At 32.8% G+C, this 25535-nt stretch overlaps 2 protein-coding genes across 3 annotated transcripts; one reads left to right on the forward strand and one right to left on the reverse strand.

Annotated features, from left to right (window-relative positions):
* Positions 1–682: 682 nt before the first annotated feature.
* Positions 683–14037, reverse strand: LOC123712133. 2 transcript variants are annotated; one of them, XM_045665105.1, is made up of 7 exons: positions 13945–14037; positions 5670–5801; positions 5139–5246; positions 4245–4403; positions 2583–2746; positions 1776–1962; positions 683–1213 (listed from the first exon to the last, which is right to left on the reverse strand). In XM_045665105.1, exons 1-7 carry the CDS (start codon positions 13975–13977, stop codon positions 1073–1075), a joined length of 924 nt encoding a protein of 307 aa, XP_045521061.1. In that variant the 5' UTR covers positions 13978–14037; the 3' UTR covers positions 683–1072. The 2 variants fall into 2 exon arrangements, with proteins under 2 accessions (XP_045521061.1, XP_045521060.1); XM_045665104.1 differs by having other exon boundaries at positions 2562–2746.
* On the forward strand, positions 12958–25323 carry LOC123712134. The gene is made up of 5 exons (XM_045665106.1): positions 12958–13062; positions 19164–19300; positions 19480–19619; positions 24040–24203; positions 24523–25323. Exons 2-5 carry the CDS (start codon positions 19184–19186, stop codon positions 24690–24692), a joined length of 591 nt encoding a protein of 196 aa, XP_045521062.1. The 5' UTR covers positions 12958–13062; positions 19164–19183; the 3' UTR covers positions 24693–25323.
* The last annotated feature ends 212 nt before the right edge of the window (positions 25324–25535 follow it).

Genomic DNA, 25535 nt, shown 5'->3' on the forward strand with positions numbered 1-25535 from the left:
AATGTCCAATAGGTCACTTATATTGAATTGTCATATAGATTTTAGAACTATTAATTAAGTGAAGTTAGTTTTTATTAGCGTCGCAACCCCTAATTTTATATTAGTTATAATAAGCTCATGGTTTAAACGGCCACTGAACTTAACTCGTGTAACTCGTTTATTTGTTTAAACTTTCTTAAATGAAAAACAATGACAAATGCATCATCCCTAATAATTATATTTCGTTGTACGGGTGGCCTAATCGCTAACAAGCGAATAAGGGCGAAGCAAAAATAAGGGTTTTCATCATAGTGCTATAAATGCATGACCACATTAACAAATATAAAATTACGAGTACAATCTTAGTACTTAATAGATTCAGACCTTTCTTGTACTCGTAAAGTAATAATTAAATATCTATATAGGTTAGGATAACGGGGTAATGAGTCGTAATAAGTCGATCAAAAAGTAGAGATAAAGTTGACTAGGCCTATTGGTTTAATAGTGCATAAGTATGCGCACACGCAGTTGAACTCTAGACCGACCTGTGTATCATTGACTGACAGCTTTATTCCTAAGTTAGGGCTGAGATTTTTTTTTCTGGGGAAATCGAGACCCTACACCTACTACCCTACCCTACTAAATGTAGACACTACAATCGAACCGCACTGCACCAGTAATGCATCGGTAATAAAATAGCATGTTTATTGCATATAACTTTATTAATATCGATACAGTGGCACGTGGTAACTAAGACAGGGTTCAAGAGTTTAACAGACATATAAAAAAATACGCGTTATACTTTCGAACCAAGCCAAAACAAATATACTATAAAATATAGACTTTCTATGGCCTACATTATGAAACTGGCCCTAACTTAACCTACTTCACTAAAATGGCAACATTGTCATATTTATCGAACATCATACGAGTGTCAATAAATAGCTGGCAAGTTATTTACTTCCAGTTTAAAAGTACTTATGGTATACCTAAAAAATACATCTATATTTAACGGACGGAATAACATATATTTTTATGCTTCAAAATGAAGCCAGCTAGTATGAAACAATAAAATATAATTTAATATTTAAATCTAATAATGTTTAGCTTGGATAGACACTGAGTCTTGATCAATTGGGTATCCTGGGTTGATTGGGGCACCTGCTTGATCCTTCTTTGCAACGAGGATTGATGTTGGGTAGTTGAAGGCGTAGAAGAAGCCACGGGGTGGACCCTGTTACAATAATTGAATATTCAAAGTTTAGTTGTAAATTTTATTAAGACTTCTATAGGCTATTGTACCAACATCTCATTGGATATTTGAGTGTGTTTTAAAGCAAAGTTGTTGTTAAATATACAAATTAACCGTGTTGTCGGTTAACGAGCATTTCGTACCAACCAGTGTCTAGGTTAAGGTTAATCACATAACATAATTTAACTAATATTTCTCAACTACTATTCTATTCAGTATCATGTGTTCAATCCCTGTATTGTGTGTATACAATTAACTTTTAATTAAGAATATGTTTTGTTTTATATCTTATTTTTTATCAGTAACACTTTTTGTGGATGTATCCAAAGTGTTAATATTGTTAATTTTTTTTGTTTTATACTTTTCGAGATGTATCTGTTTTGTTTCCTAAATGAATAAATATATAAATATACAATATATAAACACACCTGGTGAGGAAACCATATCAGCGAAATTATTCTCAAATGGCATTTTAACAGAAGTAACACATATAAGATAGATAATCTCTATAATACTGCTGTTGAACTTTTTAAATAATACATACGGTAGGTTCCGGTTCTTCGAGCCTTTCAGGAAGAGGAGTAGGGTAGGCCTGACCAGGCTGGTATGAGCCCTGCGATCCATAGTACGCCTTGCCTTCACGGGCCTGGGTTACCTGGCTAGGTGCAGCATACGCTCCTTGCTGCTCTGACGCGGCTGGTTGGTAGTCGATTTGGGGGTTGTATTCACCTCTGTAACGACATCATTGTTTTTAACTGTGTATGAATTTAAAATGATAACACATCTTTTTTCTCTTTCTGTCAAATTGTATTTAAGTTATAACGAAAAGAGACACACCACACGCCATGTCAACAGAACAGTACTGTTGTACGAGTTGACATGGTGTAATTGGACTGATTTAGTTGTTAAACGAACATTTAATGAAGTTTGTTTATAAGTTTATATATATAATAAAAACTTCTTAATAAAAGGTTTCTATGTTCAACGACCTGTGCCAACTTCTCATTGCTAGATATACATTTCTATGGAAGCTTATGTTAATGATGAAAGAAAGTTTGATATTAGTCCTATAGTCACTGAGTTTTATGTGTTACAGATATAATATTAGTATAATATATATGGGTACAAGAAAATAGTAAGTAGTAACAACAATACTCGAATATATGGGTTAAAAATACGAAACTTCTAGTCTGTTAGTGACAAGCACAAATAAATAAAGCAATTCAATATCAATCTCTGAATTAAATAACATTGAAGCAGTAATCACCATCACCACAAAAACCATCACCAGCCAGAGCCAAAGCGAAGCTCTAACTACAAACACATATACCGTAACAGTCTGTGGACATACTGAGGGTCGGGTTGCACCCTCGCGGCAGCTGCGGCTTCTTGCCAAGCCTTCTCGTGGGCAAGACGAGCTTGACGTACATCTTCAGCTTCCTGCACTGGTTGCAAGACCACTTTGGGAATGTTGTCTTCTTGGTGGAAGCCTTGGCTGTCAGCCCAGTAGCGGACCTGGGTGAAATATTTTTAAAATCAATTATGTGTATCCTACCACTAGATATTTTAACCTTTTCCAGCTTCAATTTTTGTATCAGTACCACCGTGTTGAATCTAATTACTTTAATGTTCACAATTAGATTGGATGTAAGAGATTTGGTAATTTTTATGTAGATATATAAATAAAGATGTACTGATCTGTTTGAATTAAGCGCTATTATATTAATTTTATTATCGTATATTAGTAAATTATTATTTTATATTAATGTTGTTAATTTATCAATTGTGTGTTATTTGATACATGTATGTGTTATCGAAAAAAATAGTTTTTATTTAATTATAAGGAAAGAGATAGGATGATGGTCGCAACGGTGATAAATTAGGTTTTTTTTTTGTTAGGTTGACAGCACTGTTTCGCCATTTTAGTTCGACTGTAATGATTTAATTTGATACTTGTATCTCTACAAATTTTTACGTAGAGCTTAAAAAATTTCTTATACATATTGTTACGAAGACGGGTCGACTGCAATGTTTCTAGATTTTTCCACTAGTTAGAGAACTTTTCAGCAGGCTGTAATATGATTTCTGACCGTTTCAGGAGAGGCTCAATCACATATTAGTTAATTGTAATTTCCATAATGTTACCCTAGTTTTCAGGAAGCTGAAACGTTTTTTTTTCAGTCAGTTTCAGAACATGTGTAGTCGATTGGTGCCATTTTTCAGGAGACGCGTTTTCAGGCCTAGGTATAATAACCCTTTGAGGAAGGGATATTCTAGACCAAACTTTCTAGGTGTGAGACAAGGACGAAATGATACGAGAGAGAGAGAGAGAAGATCAGAACTTTCTCGAAACTAGACTGAGCACTCTAGAACGCCGTACGACAAGGAGAGAGCAACGTGCGAAAGAGACAAAGAGTGCGGACGTTCTAGAATTCCGCAATCGCTACTCAGTAGCAAGCCCGCCTAGAAAGTTCTCGAATATTGTTTAGAATTATTCCCAGGGATATATAAGCGAGCCGAAACGCGACTAGTCGCGTTTAGTTTTGAATGCGATAACCAGAGAGAAACACCGAAGCGATAAAGTGCGAATAAAGTGAATACAAGTGATAAAGTACTGTGTGAAGAGTGCATAAGTGAAGTAATAAGTGATTGTTTTTGTGTGCTATAAGTGCATTTCTGCAATTAATTTGTGCCCATAAATTTACCTCATTGATTTACCAAGAAATAAACCCTTGAAGAAATCTACGGCATTTTCTATCCGATCCCCTAGCTCGTAACAATATATAAGCGACATATTATTTAAAATTCTAGTAAGTCTAGTATGTGAGAATTTATTTCATATTCCTGTTAATGAATGAATAAGGAATTAATTGATAGTGTCCCTAACTTAATAATTAAAACAAAAGTCCTCTTCGCCATGTTCGACAATTGATACGCACAGAAGACTAATCACTGTTAAATGATAAAATAAATAGGGCATAGTATCTACCCTGTAGATAGACAGACATAGTACCTTGATCAAATCGTTGGTGTTGCCTGCGCGGTATGTGTATGATCCGGAGACGTCACCGGATCTTACTTTGTTCTCTACTTTCGATGATTCAGGGGTCTCGTAGCCATATGCGTATGCGCCTAAACCGTCTTGGCCATGGAATTGAGATGCGTCGTATACCTGGTATTAACATTTAATATAATTTAGATAAGGTCATGTTTCAGTATATATAGTATTACCGTAATTAATTCTCAATAACGCAAGAAAAAATACCTAATAACCGACTACAGAACTCTGTTTATACAAAAGAGTAATAGTTTCATTTCTATCTCTCACTTTACTTATGAATCTAAACAAGAAACGACCATTGAAAAGTAAGTTTAAAGTTCCCAATATAGCCGAAAGATGTCGCTTTTATCAAAACCTTTAATATCAAACTTAAGTTATTAGAAAAACTTAAATAACTACCATAATTGGTTTTAAATCAAAAACATGACTCAACTTGATCTTTGCCTTGATAGGAAATTAATAATGTTATATAATTCGTGATTTGAGCTCTGACTCATAATTAGTATATTAACTGCGAAATAATGTGTTAAGGAAACGCGATTTCTACGACATAGTATTTTATAATCATTAAGGCTTGGTAATTTTAACAGTATGAAGTCATAACTATATATACTTATCTTGTATTAGGCGTTGTTGTTGTTTTGAAGTTTTATTTAAATTAATTTTGGTTAGTGGAAATACAATTTAAATAAACACGAACTAATACTAACATAATTGGACGTTACAAGTAATTTTTAGCGATCATAGTTAGTCAAAGACTGCTACGTCAAGTTAATAGATCACTATTAAATTTAATTTCCACATAAGTGGAATATATTGAACTAATATGACAAAGCGGAAGTATACCTCCTCAACATAGTCATCAGGATTCTCAATTTCATGTCCGTTCTTCCAGTAATGCCCTAGTGTTGGTCCTGCCTCGGCTGAACGAAACCTTGCGTCATTGTATTTGATCTGTAATAATTGTCAGATATTTAAAAAATCCATAGCTACATCAGTCACTTGACAGATTATTCATAAATAAATAAAAAAAATATCCCCCTCTAACAACTTAATTACTAACGTTGATGAAACTTTTGAAATATTTTATAACAGTCTTCCAACTTACAGTAACATTGTCTATGCTCTTAATGAGGTTTATGTTTATATTTATTTTTAGTTATTATTTGTTTTTTTTTTTGGTTGTTTATGTTCTATTATTATTGAATTTTTTTATTTCGTTCCTGTATAAATTTAGGCATACACGTTGATTTAAAAACAAATAGATATCTTCTGACTGTCATAGATCTAAGAAGAGAACATTGAACTATGACAAAGAAAATAAAAGGACATTGACACCTCGCAGAAAAAATACTATTACAGCCAACCTAAACTTACCAAAGGTAGAACAGCAGTACGTCCAGCGAGCTTGGGCTCTGTGAAGGGTGGACTGTTGAGATACTTCTGGGCCTCTTCAGGCGTCAAGTCCAGTTCCAAGATGTTCGTTGGGACTGCGCTGCTTAAAGCCACCTGGAAAATAGCACAATCTATGTTATAAATGGTATGAAATTAAACTTGGAAATGTTTTGTGTATTTTTATTAACTTAAAAGTTCTCTCGGAAGTCAGTTCTAGAAGAGCTCAAATTTTGTACTCTTTTAAAGCCTAAAGTAAGTTAGTCTTTGTCTTTATAGATATAAACACGCATCTCTTACGTATATTAGTTATACGTCTTAGAATACTTATGTCTGAGAATTTACCTGCAGTCCACGGCTCCGGTAAATTCATAATATGTATATTTAAAAAAGGCATCTTTACGATCATGACTTGGTATCCTAATAAAGCTTTATGTAGGTTTAATTTATCTACTAAATACTATTTCATGAATGTAAAGCCAAACGGAATTAGAAACTAAAAATCTTGACACTTAGATTTGGATTTGAGTACTAAATACGAGTACGAATTCCGGCCATGCCAATACGTGTGGACGATCTGTCTAAGTTTAACTTAATTGTAAATAAGTTAACATGACGTTTAGACAGTTGAATAATAATTAATGAGTTATCACATGACGCGTCTGTTATGCTTTGTAAATTTGTATAATAAAAATAAAAATGATGTAACGTAACCTTAGAGAATACAAACTGCGAACTAACTCTATATATGGACTCTATAATTAAGATATTTAAGTTATTTTGATAAGGAAGTTGTTATACTGTTTATATGTCTCCTATTTATCACTCCTGATAAAATGTACTGTCATAATTTGTTGCACGTAAAAGTTTTGACATTACTTATTCTCAATTTAATTGTATTTATTTCCAACATACAAATATACAGTATTTACAATATTCTTAACGTATACAGTAATAATAATTAAACAGTTGACATCATTTCTTCGCTGTTTTGCTATACTTATTCGTTGAGCGAGGATGCACCAGCTCTGGGGTCACCTGTACAATCTACCAGGCGCTAACATATGTCTTTAATATGCCTTGCACTCGAACCCCACTGCCCAAAGGGAACAAAATCAAAGCTGAAACTGAACTCCTAAATTTAATTTATAATTTTCCGCCTGATCTGCGGTCGCGCCAGCTTTTGCGGCAGTCCGAGTTACAATTCAACATTATATTTTAATAAACGATGAAGCGTTATTTAACAAATTAAAAGAAAAATATTAAATTATAACTCGGCGTTTCGAGACAATTTGTGTAATGAATTTATTTGGCATATAGTACTCGTAAAGGTAGAATATATTTGTAGTAATTAAGCGCATTTTTTTTAAATCTTTCTAGTAGTATACATTTTATTGGGATTAGTTAAACTTTGAAAAAGACCAATAGCACAGGAAACTGTAGAAGGCCCGGGCCATGTGTGTGTCGAGTTAAAGGATTTTTCCTTGTCTATACTGAATAACATTAAAAATAATACAAAAACATAAACGTGGTGATCATATTTTTTACCGCCATACGGTTATAATATTTATTTAATCAGTTATGTATTGACAGTAATTACGCTATTGATTGAGATTAATGCCTGATTTATTTTTTATTGCGACACCTGGTCAATAAAATATAATATAACAATAGTTAAATAATTAGTTAATAGCGTCATGATCTCATATTACATTATTATTATTTTTCATAGTTTGAACTTAAACGAAAACACCAATTGAATCCACAGAATTTTTTAAATTTATTCCTGTTTCGAGTTATTTGAATTATTTATAATGTGTTTTTCTTAATGGTGTGTAAATAAATTGTCGGATTTTAAATCAATTACTTAAAACACAATCCCTTGTAAAATGTCTTCCTACGCAACCGGACCCCGAAGTTATCGCAAAATCAAGGTGAATAACCTTAGAATTACAGAAATAAATTAGGCAGGACTTCAGGATTTGAAACCTGTTTAAATACTAATTTCCCTTTACCTAAATAATAAAATCCTATATTAAAAATTTGATAACATAAATATACCAGTAAATTAGATTTCTAAAGAACACATAACTACAATTATGATTGTTATTTACTTTAATAAGTTAACCGATCTTCCATCTTAACAACATGAGTCTAATATAAATGGTACTATGCTACAAAGCGTGGTAAGATATATATTCCATTACCTAATAGGTTGAGATTCTATGTTGAAGTGGCCTTAACTAAACGATTTTCAGTATTCAGTAATAATTATAATCATGAGACAATTCTAGAATAATGTCCATGCAAAGACCATAAAATATTACAGCGTTGGCCATGTACACAGCAAACAATTTTAGTCTAAGAGTTAAATGCGAATAAATGTAAAAGGCCATAAATAATAATATTTATTCAATTATAAATATTCATGTTATATCAGCTTCTTCTTTGTTTCTAAAGCTAATCGTGTGTGGTAACCGGCATGCTCTCCGTCTAAAATTCGACGACTTGTGTCAAGCACAGAAGGACGATCATCTTACACATTAAGAAACAAAAAATGATCGCCAAACACATACAGAAATCTGAGGCCAATACCTATAGGGTCGTAGCACCACTGTTATAATTTTATGCGAAGTATACACCGAAAACAATTTTGCAGTTAACGTATTAAAATGTAGTCACCTTATTAACGAACTAATTTTTGTAAAAAAGTTAACTAAAACACGTAACTTTAAATCTAAATAAATTATGAGTTATTTTATTAAAACTCATATATCAGACTCCCTCAGCGACATTAACATAAGCGGGGCAATTGAAATGTCCGTGATAAATTTAATATTTTATTGCCTTTGTAATATATTACAAAATTTCTCAAATAATAATTACACTCAAAGGTCCCATATACTTCTTAGCATAACAAGTTTTATAAAATCCGAATGATTTAGTAAAAAAGATATTAAATAAAAACCTAGAATTTAGCGTTTAGCTCTTAGACAAATATTGACATACAAACCTGAAGACGCGGGCGCATGAATACTATTTGCATAGTTAATACACATTCATGTTTTACCGGATTACGTTTTCGCATAATTTTGTAGTGATTGTTACGTAAATCATTAATTTCTCGAGTATATCGTAATGATAAAATCATAATGACTGCTTTGAAACATGTCATTATTTTCTAAAATTGATATAGGGTTGGCTTAGTAGTTAAATGTATATTTTTTCTACTCTTTAGCACGCGTACAATGAAGGGAAATGTCGCAAACACGCTGGTTGTAGGTAATGTTTTAAAATTAGATTGTCTTGTATCTCTAAATCAATAAAAACCAACCGTGGGTAGTAGTGTAACGTACGTACTCGTATCGGTGTAACTCTGTGTTTGTGTTAAATAATAGTAAGACTTTTTAAACAGATTATAGCTGAAAGAAATGACTCACGTAGTCCTCTATTTTCTGCAAAAACCCGTCATCTTTTAGTCGATATCAACTCCGGGCAAATAAATACAGATAACACAACTTTCTCTACAGCTGTGATACTTTTGACATTCAACACCTTTTATCTTCAGTCACCGTGACCACGCACGCTGTAAAGCACGCGAAACGTCGGAAAATTTAAAATTATGTAAATAATTATAAGTTTATAATAATAATACATAGCTTCAATACGTTTAAAAAGTGTTTTCTTAATGTGTTAAAGCTATGTAGACAAAAGACAATACTAATAAATAATAGTAGTCAACTCAAATTATATTGCCTCAACTGTTAGTGACACACTATTTCTTCATACTTCATATATTCATATATTCTGACTCCTATCAAAAACCACTAGGTTTAATGCAATGTGTTTCCTATTTAGTAAATAAAAAATTCAGTTATTCAATCTGTTGAAAATTTGCTATCCACTTCGTCATCCAACAAGTCTATGTCTGATTCATCCCTAAGTGAATTATTCATGGGATCTGTTTTTAACGCTTATGCGTTGGTCACGAAACCTTGTCACTGATATTTCGATCGCGGATCTAATTTAATTCACACGACTATGCAAATAAGGTTGCTCGTTGACCAAAAGTATTGTGTCTCTGTCATACGCAGTATTGCAAATGTCAGATTAGGTTATAATAATTAATTATGACCATGCGTTTGACGAGGTTTTATGACTCACGCATAAAATTCGTTAAATTCAATCTTAGTGTTACGTCATTTATTATTGTAATAACATATTCATACCAAGGTATTTCAAATAAAGTGTTTTCGACATAAAATATAAACATAATAGGAGCATTATGTCAAATATATCAAATTATACACGCGAATCTCAATGATGTCGTGGATTCGAACCTTGCCTCTATCTGCGTAATTAAAAGTTCACTGTTGCAATAGAAGACAAAATCAAGCTAATTATTTAAAAAAATCGAGCAGAGATTTAAAACCGTACAAGATTTCACATCTCGTATGTAACTTTTCACATTAATACCTCGGAAATTTATGGGTTTTGATGTCAGAGGGATTGTGTCAGAGGAACTAAATTTCAAAGCAATTACTGTCAGTCCTATATTACATATTTTAATACCTTTGTATAGTATTCTGGTGTTTATTTTCATTGGTAACATTACTTCTTAATGTAGTAGATAATTCATATTTCTACTAAAGGTAGATTTGCGATTCACCTACAACCCAAACGCTACGTGAACTACGACGAATTTTAGTAAAATCAAGGATTGCAGAACTGCTGGATTTTAATAAGTTGCAATAGACTTATTTGGAACAACACAACATGCATCCTTATGCATATAAAGAAGCCTTAAGGCTAAAATAACATAAGAGGAATGAAGGCAATTTGGAAGGCGTTTGATAGTGTAAGCAATGTATCAAAGAATAAATATTGGATTGCTTGAAAGATCGGATCGGATCAGATCTGTCTCTGTTCTATGTTCTTGTGCAATTTTTAAATAAATATTTTCTATACATTTTTAGATTATAATTTGTAACCCGTTCACCATTGCGTCCTGAATTATAACGACGCTGTAAGATCTCTTTAATTCTCTCGTAATAATCAGATTTCTGAAACTGTTTCACGACCACTTGTCATTCTAAAAGTTAAGTAGCTGATTAGCCTCCTGTGCCTGATGTACGCCGTCGACTTTTTGGGTCTAAGACAATTTTTTCCACGATATTTCCCTTCACGGTTCGAGCGAATGTGAAATGCGCATATAGAAAGAAGCCGAGGATCGAACCTACGACCTCAGGGACGGGAGTCCCACGCTGAACCCACTAGGCCAATACTGCTCGGCTAATGAGTTATATATTAGGAACAAAAACATGTTATATCTAGTTTCATTATTAGATTGTAAAAAAGCTTTAGGTCAAAAGATGTATGAAACCGGTCACGATGACCTTCGGGGAAAACTAAAACGACTGTGTATTTTAAAATTTTATGAAATTTTAATCAGAAAACAATTGCTGTTTTTAGCGTTATTTAATTTTTTATTTAGTAGCCAACAGCTTACTTAAATTACAATACCTAAAGTATAAGGACAAATGGATTACCATGAACGTTTTGCAGTATCAAAAGCTATTCATTAGAAATCAAGTGTAGGAAATTGGGTGGATTTTAAAGCCGCGTTTTGTATTGAATTTAATTTTAAGCGATATATGCGCTTATGCGCTACTGTACATATAAATTGAATAACACGCAATTTGCTCAGTCTTTGATCATATTTTTTTTTGTTATCTTTATATCAGTATTCGCCCATCGAAGTAATTATCTGTATATATCCATACTTGATTATAAGGTTCATAACAAAAGAATTGCCTCTAGAAACAGTTTGCGTGCGTCATTTATTTAAGACGAGCGATAAGAATATTTTGTATTTGGAGCTAAATAACTAAATTGGTGAAGCCTATAATCAAGCGGTTGATCTACGAAGTTAAATGTTTGTATGTTCGAAACATATAAACATTTAACTAATATATTTTGCTACATACATACACAGCTTTTCAAAGCCGTGTTTTGTTGCGGTTTTGCTGGCCGCACCTTAACGTCAGAAGCGATCTGTATTATTCACGTGATTTTAGTGAAAATTGATACAACCACGGATTTGGTCCTCATAAATGTTGTCGTCAAGGACGCTCAAGTACTATCGAATTACGGATTACGGACTTGCTTACAGGACCTGCATTATATTACGTTTCTAGTACATAACGAGATAGATAGGTAACGTGTTCGGTTACCCTATCTTGTGTTGCACTATCTAGTCATTTTTAATTCAAAAAAGTTCTTGGTATTGCCGTTTAATCTCCCACAATCCGTCACAATGTTTGTTCCCACATTCCTCCGAAACGGCTCGACCGATGCTTATGATTTTTTTGTGCATATTCAGATCTGAGAATCGACTACTATCTATATTCCAAACCCCTAAGTGATAAGGGGTGTCCACCACAAATTTTATATATATATATTTTTTTTTTAATTGTTTTAATTTTTTTTAATGATACAACATAAAACCCTTAATTGTCACCCCTCTACGATCAACCCCTATGTTTTATTATAGTAGATGTGTTATTTTTATTAATCTAAAAAATGTTTCCTACATACATATATTTCATACATAACAAACGACGTTCGGGGTGCCGGGACAGCACATATAAAGATCCCAGAAACTCTTCTAATGACGCGGCATAGATATATTATCAGCAAAAAATTAAAGTATTTTAAGATTTAATTTCAAGTATTTATATGAAAGATTTTTTCAAATCATGCCGCTCCCTCTGGAGCCTTGTTTGCGATCGTGACACTAGACTTAAATATTTTTGACACACACCACGTCGCAATCGAAAATTTAAATTTTCACGGTGTAGATTAAAAATCTTAAGAGCTGGTCACAGATATTTTAAATAATTCAATTGAATGACTGACGTTTGAATCACACAAACAGCAAAGGATCATTGCTGTCAACTGATTTATCACATTTGTGTTTATTATTGATCAATATAATCGTAGAATTCTAGGTGAATCCTTTAGCACGCTTCCTTACAGGGGTAAAAAAGTCTTAGTATGATAACTTTTGCTAACGCGTGGGACGGAAGAATTTCAGTCTAATTTATAAAATATGAGCAACATATGCAAAGGAGATGTATTGGATTCCCAACTAATGCTTAACTGAAAGAAGTGTAATAACACTAGTTATATAGATTGCCACATCATATTGCTAGGATAAACTATTTATTAATTCTATAGTTTGTCTATGCAAAAAAATCTCTGCCAAACAGTCTGTCCAAATTCCTGTCATCAATATTTATTTTAACCGTTTATTATCGTAAATTAAAATGTTTTGTGAAAACGAAAATTATTGTACTTAGTTATCTTCAGTTACTTTGTAAGTATTTTTCATACTTTTTGACTCCATTCTCGTAAATAATCTACACTAATTTTGGAGCAGATTCATCTTTTGACTTTATCGTTCTTAATATATAAGGTATTTCAAAATCAAATAATTCAAATCTAAAGTCTAGTTCTATGTTATTTTGTTAACATATTATGTATATTCTTTACCATCTCAAAGTATCAAAAATTATATTATTAATAATCTACTTGTAATAATATAGCCTAATTATTTTAGGACCTTGTGACAGTTTTAATATGAGAGCTTGGTTTCCTCTAATACCGCCTAATAGAGAGAGTATTTTTTTATTATTATTATTGAATAAAATTTATATTTTTACAAGCAACTGTATATTTAAAAAAAACACAATATATCTGCAATTCCTTCTTTCTGTAGTTATAAACGCTTCGATTTGTATTATAATCGTAGTTATTTTTTAAGGATATAGTCTCAGGACAAATGTTTTAAAACAAATAATAATAAGGTACATATCATCAAATTACCAAAGGCTTTATTTATGTACTCTTTATATCTTGTCTACACTAACTATATTACACATTTTATACCATATTGAATATATTTATAACTATATATTATTTGTTGGAGGCTAAGGCCTATAAGGTCATTGTTGATGACGACTTAGGTAACTAAACGTTATAGTAAACACTACACTGTGAAGACGATACTTTTTTGTGATGAAATATTTAAGGAGTCCTTTTTGTCTTATTTTGATACATTGAACATAAATACAATGATAATTAAAAAAAACTTCTGTACTGAACTTTGGATTGTTTAAGGAAATGTTTATGTTGATTAATTCATCTTTTATATTGGTATAACAATTATAAAACAATAAACTTAATAAGCAACACTTACAGCGAAAGTCAAAAAAGTTCCGATTTTCAGCATTTTGGTTTCTGTATGCACACACAAAACACTAGTCAATACAGTAAGGTGTTCGCCTGCGCATCTTCTATATAACACAGCCTCCAATGACGTCATCCCCCGCCCCGCAGTGACCAAACGCGAAACTTGTTCATCTGCACGACTCATGACCTCTGTGACATTTACATCGACGAATTTCTTTGTATCACTGAAGATGTATACCATTGAACAATCAATGTATGTTACACATTTGTGTCTACTATGGAGTTGTCAGTTGTTTTCCTGTAAAGTCGGGAATTTCGTATGTCGTATATTATATTTTGACTTCCATAACAAGTGAGCTTTCTAGACTTATTACGCGTAAAAATGTAGCTTGTATAAATTGTATGTATCTGCATATTTGATAAACCAAAACGACGCAAAATATAGGTTTTGCGTCTTTAAGGTTCGGATAGTATTTTTAATAAATATAATTATTTCGTCATATTTCAATTTCATTTTTAAAATTTTCCGCGCTTTTCTAAAAGCTAGTAATAACCTTGGTCATATATTTTGAGATGCAGACGAAAGCACAGATATGGTGTCATACTATAAATAGATAATCGGTATCTAAAGCTTTCAAGTTTTTAGCTTGTATTAAATATATTTCCGATCTATCCGCATTATTAATTAAATAATATAAATTAATAGACTAATAATACTATATATCCTTTTTGTATTCTTTAAAGATAATCCTACCACTATCTCCACTAATACAAATATAAGGAGAAAAAAAATATTACAACATTACTAGAACATTATTAATAAAACATTACTGGAACCACTGAACTGTTTTTAGTGATATTTGTTTGTGTTTAATAGGTATTAAATACAAGTTTAGACCCACATAAACGATTATCAAATAAACAATTTTTCTTGAGTTTCCTTTTGGCCTTTGTACTGGTATTGAGGGATTTTCGTCGCGGAAGACACATTTCATAATATTTTATGCAAAGTATCCTTGTGCTTATTTTGCGATTCGTCACCATTCTTAGAATTTTTTTTCATTGACTTATTTCATAATCTAGATGTGTCAAACTCTATCAATAGGTTATAAATGAAAGATAAATCTGCAATTAATTGGATTTTCTTTCTTTAATCGGCAGCTCATGTCTGAGCGTCGTGGTCAGCAACAAACCCTCTTGACAGACTGTCTGTCTCCACCGGTTTCTATCCAGCGCCTCTCTTATGACCGTGTACAGTTTTGAGGACGATGCTCCTTTCATTAAATCGGTCCATCTGGTTGATGAATGGCCACGTGATCTTTTGCCTTCTGTGTTACTAATCACTATCAGTTTCTCCAAGTTCTCAGCGCCTCTGCGCATGGCCTAAATGAGGTACTATTCGATGTAGGCATATGGTGGACGGGCGAGTCCGTATGCGGAGTTGGGTCAGGATCGATGTTTTGGATTTTGACAATTATAAAAACCCAAATAGTAATATGTGTAATATTATTATTTGGGTTTGGGTTAAATATATTAAGGTTCTGTAACAAAAAGTTCATGTACCACTCATATAATCTGGCCAAATTAGCGATATCTTATCACATACTTAGAAAAATATATTTTATAATATGTGTGTATCTCATTTTAATGTCAACCGTTTAAGTAGATTTTCATATGTGAAAATAACTACTTAAAACCAATTTTTACCCTAACGTTAGCTTATCATTTATACTAAATATAATACTAAATATTATACGACATTTTTTATCAAGTCGCACTTATCCCAGTATCTTAAACTACTCAATTTATGGGAATGTATTTTTTCATATACCAATTCTATAATTTTTATGTTATCTTGATAAACTAATCAGCTTTGCCCTGCGGTATCGCTCACATTTATTCAGTCACAGTGTGATATTACAATATATGAAATGGCGCTACAACTCGTTTTGGCCTCAGATATATCTGCTTCATCGCTATTATAACATCCTTAATGAATCCAGCAAATAAAAAAAATAAACCTGATCTAGAAGCGAACAAGGTATCTTTCAAAAGGAAATATTTTTTCCTGTCTTTCCAACATTTTTCTAATATAACGCTCCTATTGATAATGAATTATGTTGAAGAATTTTTTTAATCGAATCAGTATTAGAGTTAAACAAATCATTCTCAATAATTAATTATCATTATAATAATAGTGTAGATAAAATTAAAATAGTCTTAATACGACATATATACCTTAAAGACAATTTGATTTACCAATAACAGATTTGAGTGACCACATCCACTCTGATCAAACATAGGAATCGTGAGTAAGGACCTACAATGACTTGTCAGTTGATCCTTTAATGAGTCAGCCAAAATTTACAAATATACTTGTTTTTTTTTAAGTGAAGTCAAAACCAACTTCAATAAATACGTAACAACTGGATCGGAATGTTCTGAGTATTGTTGGGTTAAGCCAAATATTACAAATTTGATTATGTAAACATCCGCTAATAATTGAAGGCCTAATGGGTAAATGGCATAGTGCTCGGTGGCGTAAATATATAACGCCTTTATGGTATTTTTTGTACATTTTCCCTTCCTATATCTGAGGTGGATATGTATTTGCGCATCCTGTGATCCCGAAAGTAGGAGAAGTATGTGGGGCTTGACCACAACAGGTTCTTTTCTATCCAGAGACAGGGCAATCAATACGCTACGGCGTCACTCTCGCATTCTACTAGAGGTACTGTTTTGAAAACTATTTCCAAGTCACAGTAGAGGGCCTCAAACTTGGACATAAACTCAAACTAAAAATAACTTTATTCATTCATTCATAGGTAAACAAGTATACTTATGAACGTCAGAAAAGAAGTTAAATTAATTGTAAATTTACATTTACTACCAGTTGACAAGTCAAGCGCAAGAAGAACTGGCAAGAAACTTTCCGCCACTCTTTTTAATCGCTAAGTTTTGAGTCATACAAATTGTTTGAACTGGAGCGAATGAATCTCAAGGATTAGGATCATTTAAGTATTCGTCAAATTAATAAAACGCTTTATTTATTAATTTACGTTTAACGAGGGCTTTGAATTTATTTAGTGATAAATTTAATTTCACTTAGGAGTTAGTTGTAAAAACGAATAAAATTTCCATATAAGGAGTGGTTTATCTTCTGGAGCCTGGTCGCCATAGTTTATGAATAATTATTTTTTTATGATATGTTATATAAATACTTAATGCCTATTAGATTCCGTACTGTAAATTTAACAAACTGAAAAAACCCTAAGCTTCTTATACTTATATACTTCAAAAAGCTTTTAGTTGCTTCTTAAATATACTTTTCCTTATTCATATATATCAAGGATGCCCATTTGCATGTTACTTTTTTGAATAAAAACAACAAAAACAATAATTCTGTTCACAGAAAAAAATAAACTTAAATCTTAAAATATAAACTTAAATAATTTAGGCTTTAGCTGCGTTGATTTATTGAAGATACCACGCATAAACTCTTGTTACTAAATATTTAAATCCATTTCACGGTTTCGGATTACACGATTGAATTTGAAATATATACAATGGTAAAAACCCATAGAGCATTAAGACAAATACATAGATTAGGATAATTCATGAATTTGATATTGAATTGAAATTTTGGCAATTTTTTTAAAACTATTTATTTGTAATATTATAAATAAATATGTTTTTGTCAAGATTATGATAAATTTATATTATGTGAGATAAAATGTTTTCTAGTAAATGTTTATATGTATAACTTGATATATCTTTATTTTATGCAGGTAAAATAATTAAATTAATAACTTAAAAACATGTTCAACGGTCTAACTCTTAACGATCTTCTAGGCAAACCTATGAAAGTTAGTATAAATAAATAATAAAATTCTTTATTGTTTAGTACTATCCTACAACTACAAACTGAAAATATTTCTTAACTAAATCTTGACGTATGATTGAAAGAGAATACTCAAAGTTAATCAAGGATTTTTTCGGTTATTTCAGCGGATAGCGTTTTCTTTATAACAGAATGCAGGCACTCATTACAATCACTCCAGTGAAAGAGGCCTACATCTATTACATACAAGATACGTTAATATCTTGATTAACAAAAAAGTCATACATATATATATATATATATATATTCAAATAACTGCCACGACATTTCTCTTGTTCCGGTATTAAATTTATGTAAATTAAATTCCACGCAATGCCAACATCGCTACTAACCGCAAGCACTTAAAGTTCAAGGTTAAAAAGCAGACGTAACTTTACCCTAGCCAATGATTAGTTTATGCTTAGCATTGATTTCCAAAACAATTAAATAAAAATATTCACAGCTTGTTTTTGTATTTATTTTGAAGTGTTCGTTGCGTTTATACATCAAACAATGTGAAAACTTCGAAGGGCAACGGCGTCCCAACGTTAAAAAGCTCTCGCTTGCACGCCTTATTAGAACAAAGTTCAGAGTTTAATCCTAGTGCTAAGTATCTTCATGTGCCACAAACGAATATTTTGATATACATCATGTCTGTCTAAATCTTATCCTTAGACTATTAAAAGATATGTTCACCTAAAGGGATATATATAATTTGGCCAAGTTACATGCGGAGACGCATCGAAAAATTCAAAGTTAAACTGTTACTATATTTAGTTAAAAGTTTAAAAATAAATGTAATTATTGCTTAATTGTTTGCCTAAACGATGAATGCCTTTCGGTCAGTTAAGCTACGTGTAAGAGAATAACAAAATTATGAAAGGAGAGTACTGGTGATTGACAGCATTTTCCTTGGAGAGTGTTCAGAGGAGTTGTTCGGACTAATACTTGTTTCACTGTCGGACGACATGGGAGAATACAAAATGCCATCCGTATCACCTCGACTGTTCGTCATTTTTCAATAGAGCGTTTCTTAAGGCAGTTTTTGCCACAAACCACCAATATGTGGAACCAGCTGGCCTGAAGTATTTCTGAACAAATTCAACTTCGGATCCTTCAAGAAAAGAGCGTACCAATTCTTAAATATCCGGCAACGTACTTGCGAGCCTTCTGGCAATGTAAGTATCCATGGGTGACGGTATCACTTAATACCAGGTGAGCCTTCTGCCCGTTGGCTGCTATTAGATTACATTAAAAGACCATTCATAACAAAGCGTTGATGTATCCTTCTCACAACATCTTTGACTGACCTAAAACCCAAGTTATTTATCTGAACTATATTCCAGAAAATTCACCAGTTATTAATATGGGAAGTAATCAGTCTATCAGAGCCACGCACTTCCAACGTCCTCCAATCCCCCAACCAGCGCCGGTCCATGAAGAAGAGATAGATGACAACCGAATCAGCATTTCAAATAAAATGGTATGATTAAGAATTCTTTCTTCATTCTATTTATTTCTCTGTCTATGATGAGATCATAGATAACGCAAAGAAAGTTATTTAGGATTGTACTTACTTAAAATACATTTAAATTTTCATTTGCATTCGCAAAGAACAAAGTTATATTATGTATTATATCAGACTATGTTTTTTACCAATAGGTAGAACGTTTAGTAGAAGATGCGACACTGAATGGAGCTGCGCACCCTACAACTCCGAATTCTACGTTTGGGGATTTTAAAGAAAAGATTTATATAGAAAAACTCAAGTGTTTGGATGACACGCATTCAGAACGGCTGGGGTATGTCTCATGTTTTATAATCTTCATCTTCGTAGTCTTCATTACTGATTGTATTGAAAAGCCCTAACCGATACGTCTTGCTGCCTCCACACCACTCCACACTCCTCAACTTGTTTCAGTGCATTAGGGATGTTGAGACTCATAATTGTATTAGTTTATCCTGCCATCAGTCATCTTTACCATAACCAGCTTGTCCAGACTATTCCAGATTATATATAGGTGGAAGTATAGCCAAAGTAACTAAGGATCCCGTTTGTATATGATAGTTGACAGTCTTGTGGTGAAGTTTTGTTGGTTTAGAATCAACTTATTATAATGTTTTGTACAGATATACAAAACAAGGGAACAAAACAATATATACAAATTAGAAATTGAAGAATGGTTTTTTTAGACTTATCTTTAAACGGAACTACATATAAATGTGGTTTATATTTAGAAACAGTAATGAAAAGCTTGCAAATAATAATAACTAGTTAGAACTTCGAAAAGTAATATCTAATGCGCGCTAGCCCTTACATAAGTTACTTTTGTCACCGTAACTGTTTCCTCAAACATAACAAGTCTGTGGATAGGTATGGAGGCGCGCATGTTACGACGTGACAACTGGGGGGTGATATTTAAGTACGCCAACTGTCATCGCGGCGTTCGGTTTACAATGCACGGCTTTTTGCTTTGTTGCGGCTTTTGCTTGCAAACGCAAGACAAAATTGTCACTCTCAGCGTCGTTCGTTCGCATTTGCCATCCGATTGTCGACTTTCGTGCACGATAAATGGCATTATCATCTACATAAAAAGCGAATATCCGAGAAGACGATATTGGTAATGACATCATTATTGAAGAAGTAAAGACTGGCACTCTATGATAAAAATCTGAAAAACTACTTAGGCATTCATTTAAAAATTAAAGGGAAAATTGGGAGATTAGTAAAATTTGAGTGACCGACACTTCGCAATCTATATCGGCAAATGAAGCTTCGGTTTAAAAATAGTTTTGTCACTTCGTGACTGCACTCCGCTTTAGAAAATAACGTGACAATGACAAAACATTTAATGTAACGCTGACAAACGTAACCTCTTAGCTTGAATTAAATTCTTCAAAATTAATATTACACCTATACGAAAATTTAAACAAACAATTAAATTATTATTCAGTCACCTTATTATCAATAAAAATAAGATGGCGTTTATAATTAACATTCCTGATCAATACGGACCTGCGCATAAAAAGACGTAAATAAAATATTTCAACGTTCATGATCTTCGTTTTGCGTCTATTTAATTAAAAAATCTGTAAATATATAACCTGATTCCCTAGGATTTGTTTTCAAATTTTTGAGTCTTAATGTAAATTAGCGTAAACATCAATAATATGTTTACAGTAAGGTCACTTGGCTGTTGCGAACATGAACATGAATATTCGTTTTTAAGAATGTCTTTTATCATTTCTGCTTTAGTTCTTAGGATAATATTAATTATAAATTAGGTTACTTAATCGTTAATTAATTCAGTCTCAACCTAGTGACTTCAACGTGCGACTCTCATCCCCAATGGACTTTCTTTCTATGTGCGCATTTAACATTCGCTCGAATCGAAAACATCGTGAGGAAATCTGCTTACCTTAAACTAAAAAAAATACACGGCTTGTGTCGGTACTGCTGAGATTAACATATGATCATGAAATAGAAACAGAAATCGGAGACCAAGACCTAAACAGGTTGTAGCGCCACTGATTTTTTTATTTTATTTTTTATTAATTCGCTGAAATAGTTGCAGTCGTTAAAAACTTGGCACATACTACGCGCCATCTGAGGCGTGTGTAATGTGGTAGAACTAATTAGATAGGCATATCATGAATTCATTTATGTTATTATTATAACAAAGTAACTGGAGCTCTAAGCCTTTTATAAATTTTAAATGGTCATCGAATGTCGATAGCGTTAATTGACAATTGATGACAATTGTCATGTGTTTAGTACACATGACAATTGTCAAACTCAGGTAGAGCCATATTTGTGAGAAATAATCAACACAGACTATAAATTCAACATATACGAATGATCATAACCTATATGTATAAAGTTGAAGACTAACATTTTATGAAAATTTGTTGACACGAACACTTACGTTAAGAACAAATTTTCATATAGGTCAAATACATTATACAGACACCAAAGAAGTAACTGCTGGCAGTCATGCACTGCAATGCGAAACTCTAGTTGCCTACGTACGTGCAGTAAAGAATATATTGACCATAATATTTAATTTCTTAAACTTATTCCGTACCAACTCCCTTGGCGAAACAATAAATACGCCGAACAGTCCGCCTTTGCAGCAAAAATATGGATTGAATTGAAACGTTACGCTGTGAACGTACGATACACAATTTTTACCGTGTCACGATACACAGTATACTGCTGGATTGTCTTTACTTCATATGCTGCAGAGCTCAGCCTATTCAAAAGAGTATCTATGTCTGGTTTAAGTATTATATATTGTGCGGGCTCAAAATTTGTATGGTACACACAGTCATAAGAGATAGTATATTAAAAGGAATTACCATACACGTCAAGGAAGGCATTAAAGTTCCCGATAAAAATTCATTAAAATACGCTGCCGGATTCTTCCGCTTTCGGTTAATCACGTAATTGAAAAATTAAATGGATAGGTACTAAATAACATTATCATCGCAATGATGTGTTTTTATGAGGGAAATAGCGCACGCTGCGGCTAGTATAACTTGCTGACTTTGTTTAATAAGAATAACAATTTTTAACGGACTTAAAAAGAAACAAAATAGTAGGTTATAGATGTTAATCTACAATTATGTGTTGTGATAGATGTTGTTTTAAATGTGAACTTGAAGGAAATCTTGCCTTGATTAGGTTAGAATATATTTTCTTGTCTAGGTCACTTATACAATCATTAGAAAAGACTTGTCTATAGCGCTAGCTTGCCTTTATTAGAGAAATTGCAAATTACACCAAATTGGCATATGCCCACGTGACCAAGTCTAAGCTAATTCCATAATCATCCAACCTGATAGCACGCCGCACGTATTTGTCTAAAGTATAAGATTTAAAGTAACGAACAGACATATTAAACACGTTTCCTGGAGTTTATCCTCAACTACCACAAACAATAAACACGTTGTCAAGTCAGCCAATTACCAACGTGTATCGAACCCGGATCAAGATATACGATGGTTATTGAAATACCATTTATATTTATGGTTAAGTAAAAACTTGAACCATAAGGCAATGATAAAAACAACAATTTTATATTGGCTGTTCATTGTTTTACCTTATAGCTGAGTAGTTATAATTCGTGCTAGGAAATTACGTGTACGAAGACTTACATATTAATAATTAATTGGCTCATATCATAGCTCGAGTGACTGTATTTATTTTATTATTTATATATTATAATTATGTTTTATACATAACATACTCACAGCGCCTTTCGAGTGAGTCAGTCCTTTTATTTTTATCAATAAATTAAATCAGTGGCGAGTCAGTTCTCTCACCATGCCTCCTGCTGATACAGGATCTTTGACAATCTGAGACAAATTTTTGTTTTCAATTTATTTTATTATTATATATTACTTAAGATGTCATGTAGAACATGGTGTAATGGTTGCAGCTCCTTTCAAACGATGTGTAAAAGAAAAAAAAACAAACTTGGCGATTAAAAAGAGTGCGGAGAGTTTATTGCCAGTTCTTCTCTTCCGTTCTAGGCCCTTGATTTGAGAACTGGCAATTAATGTAAAATTAGAAACATTTCATGTATATTTCTTGTTTTGACGTTCATAAGTGTACATTGTGTTACCTATATGCATAAATAATTTTTGACTTTTGCGTTCTGGGCCTCAAATCTATACAATATCTTATAGGCAAGTAGGTGATCAGCCTCATGTACCGGACAGACCCCGACAAATTTGGGTCTAAGGCAATTTGCTCACGATGTTTTACTTCACCGTTTGAGCGAATGTTAAAAGCGCACATAGACTGACAGTCCATTTGGGCACAGCGGGGTTTCGAACCTACGATCTCAGAGATGAGAGTCGCACGCTGAAGCTAGTAGGCGAACTCTCTAGAATTGCTAATTTAAAAAAGATTTCGGATTTCTTTTCGAAATAAAAATGTATAAATAATTATTGTAAATAATTGTTACGAAGAGATAATAGATCACAAATTTTAATCAAACTCTTATATAGTCCTCTCCCCCTCGTGTATATGTAAACTCTTTTTATTTTGAATTTTGGCCATTTGAAAGTTACTCCGGTTCTTAGTTTCAAATTATCGAGAGTCGACTGTATATCCGAGGAATACCGTTTACAATCATAAACCCACACCTTCTTATATGAAAATATACTACGTTTACTATTTAGTGTTATCGATTTTATTTTACCAATTTATTTTAGGTTAACAGTGGACGAAGTAAAAGCAATGACTAATCGTATAGAAATGCGTACATCGAATATGGTTAGCATTGAGCCAGTATGCGCTGATTACAAACAAATTGTTATAGACTGCTACAACAGTACAAGTTCACCAACTGAAGCAGTGCAGTGTTGGGATGCTGTCGGTTAGTTAGTTAATTTTTTTAGTCTCTATTACTAAAAAAAACAAATTACTAGAATAAGTGACTTAAAACTGTGTATTTAACTCGTGCCGAACAATATTCGTTCGTATGGCATTTATACGAACTGATAAACTGCTGCTTTGCTATCCATTTATTCACGAAAATTAAGAATGTTTAAAACGAACAATAATCATGTAATGTGAAATCTGTGAAAATGTGTAAAAAAAGTAATCGAAACTACCCGTTAAAGTTGTTTTTATACCGTGTAGCATCGTCCTTAGTATATATATATATACTCTTAAACTGTATACGCTCTTATCAGGCGCCTTCAGTCAATGCGTGCAAAATGCAGGCGCGGACCGCTTGCATGCACGTACCGAGCGTGACGCTCGCGATCAAGAGCGACGCTCCCGTCACGTCGCACATGCAAGGGTACACGCTCTTAAGGAACTCTCGGGGGCACATGGAGATTCTCCTACTTATGAACGATGACATTGGATTTAGAAAATTTAAATCAAAAAAAAGTATGAAGCGATCTTGGCGTTGAAGACAGTAAGGGTCCGTTCAGACGTTAGAAAAACGAGGAACCCACACATTGCCACAATAAACAACGACATCTAAGAAACAATTGTCCCAGAAGATCTAATCTCAGTCTTACAACCATTTTAAGTACTTGTGAAATACTTTTAACACATACATATTTCAAGGAGTATTAAAATCGTCTAATAAAAACAAATATTTTCGTCATGTCACTTTATTTAAATTATCATACAAATTGTATAATAATAATGTATTGGATTTATTGGGAATCGTTTGGACGCGTCGCCTTGTTAGTCGTTGTTTTCGTTTCGTTTTATCTCATCGAATTTGGGCTTGCCGACTTTTCAGTTTTCGTTGACCTTACCAGAATAACTTTATAAATGTGTTTGTTAATTGTTTACTGATTTGTGCTTGTCTGTATTCTCATTGTCAATACTAGTTCAAGATGACGTTAGAATGGCGCTGTGCTGTGGAACAGACTTTTCTATCGCCCAGTAAAAGAACTCGTCCACAATACACACACTTTACTATAATATTATCTATGTCGTACGTCAAGAATAGTGTTCAAAACAGAATAAACTTTACAGATTATAAAATTCTTTTTATCTAGTTGTAATCTTTAGTTTGGCATATAAAGATACCTCCAAAAATAGGCATGATTCCAATAAAACGGTTTATAAAACCCAAATAAGCAGCAAAAAACAAAGCTCATACAGAGCAGCAGCATCCTTCACCCTCATCATGGATCGTGGTTGTGGTCCAATCTTATATTTATTTTGGGGCTAAAAGTTTGTG

The sequence above is a fragment of the Pieris brassicae genome, chromosome 7 (genome assembly GCF_905147105.1).
Source record: "Pieris brassicae chromosome 7, ilPieBrab1.1, whole genome shotgun sequence".
Classification (NCBI taxonomy): Eukaryota; Metazoa; Arthropoda; class Insecta; order Lepidoptera; family Pieridae; genus Pieris; species Pieris brassicae.

Bases quoted from the DNA above. Each gene is read 5' to 3' on its own strand.
- LOC123712133 (XM_045665104.1), bottom strand. From the start codon at position 13,977: ATGCTGAAAATCGGAACTTTTTTGACTTTCGCT. The intron at 4,404-5,138 runs GTATACTTCCGC...TGTTAATACCAG, and splicing joins CTGATGACTATGTTGAGGAG to GTATACGACGCATCTCAATT. The intron at 1,214-1,775 runs GTATGTATTATT...TTATTGTAACAG, and splicing joins TCGAAGAACCGGAACCTACC to GGTCCACCCCGTGGCTTCTT.
- LOC123712134 (XM_045665106.1), top strand. From the start codon at position 19,184: ATGGGAAGTAATCAGTCTATCAGAGCCACGCACTTCCAACGTCCTCCA. The intron at 19,620-24,039 runs GTATGTCTCATG...AATTTATTTTAG, and splicing joins ACGCATTCAGAACGGCTGGG to GTTAACAGTGGACGAAGTAA. The intron at 24,204-24,522 runs GTTAGTTAGTTA...CGCTCTTATCAG, and splicing joins GCAGTGTTGGGATGCTGTCG to GCGCCTTCAGTCAATGCGTG.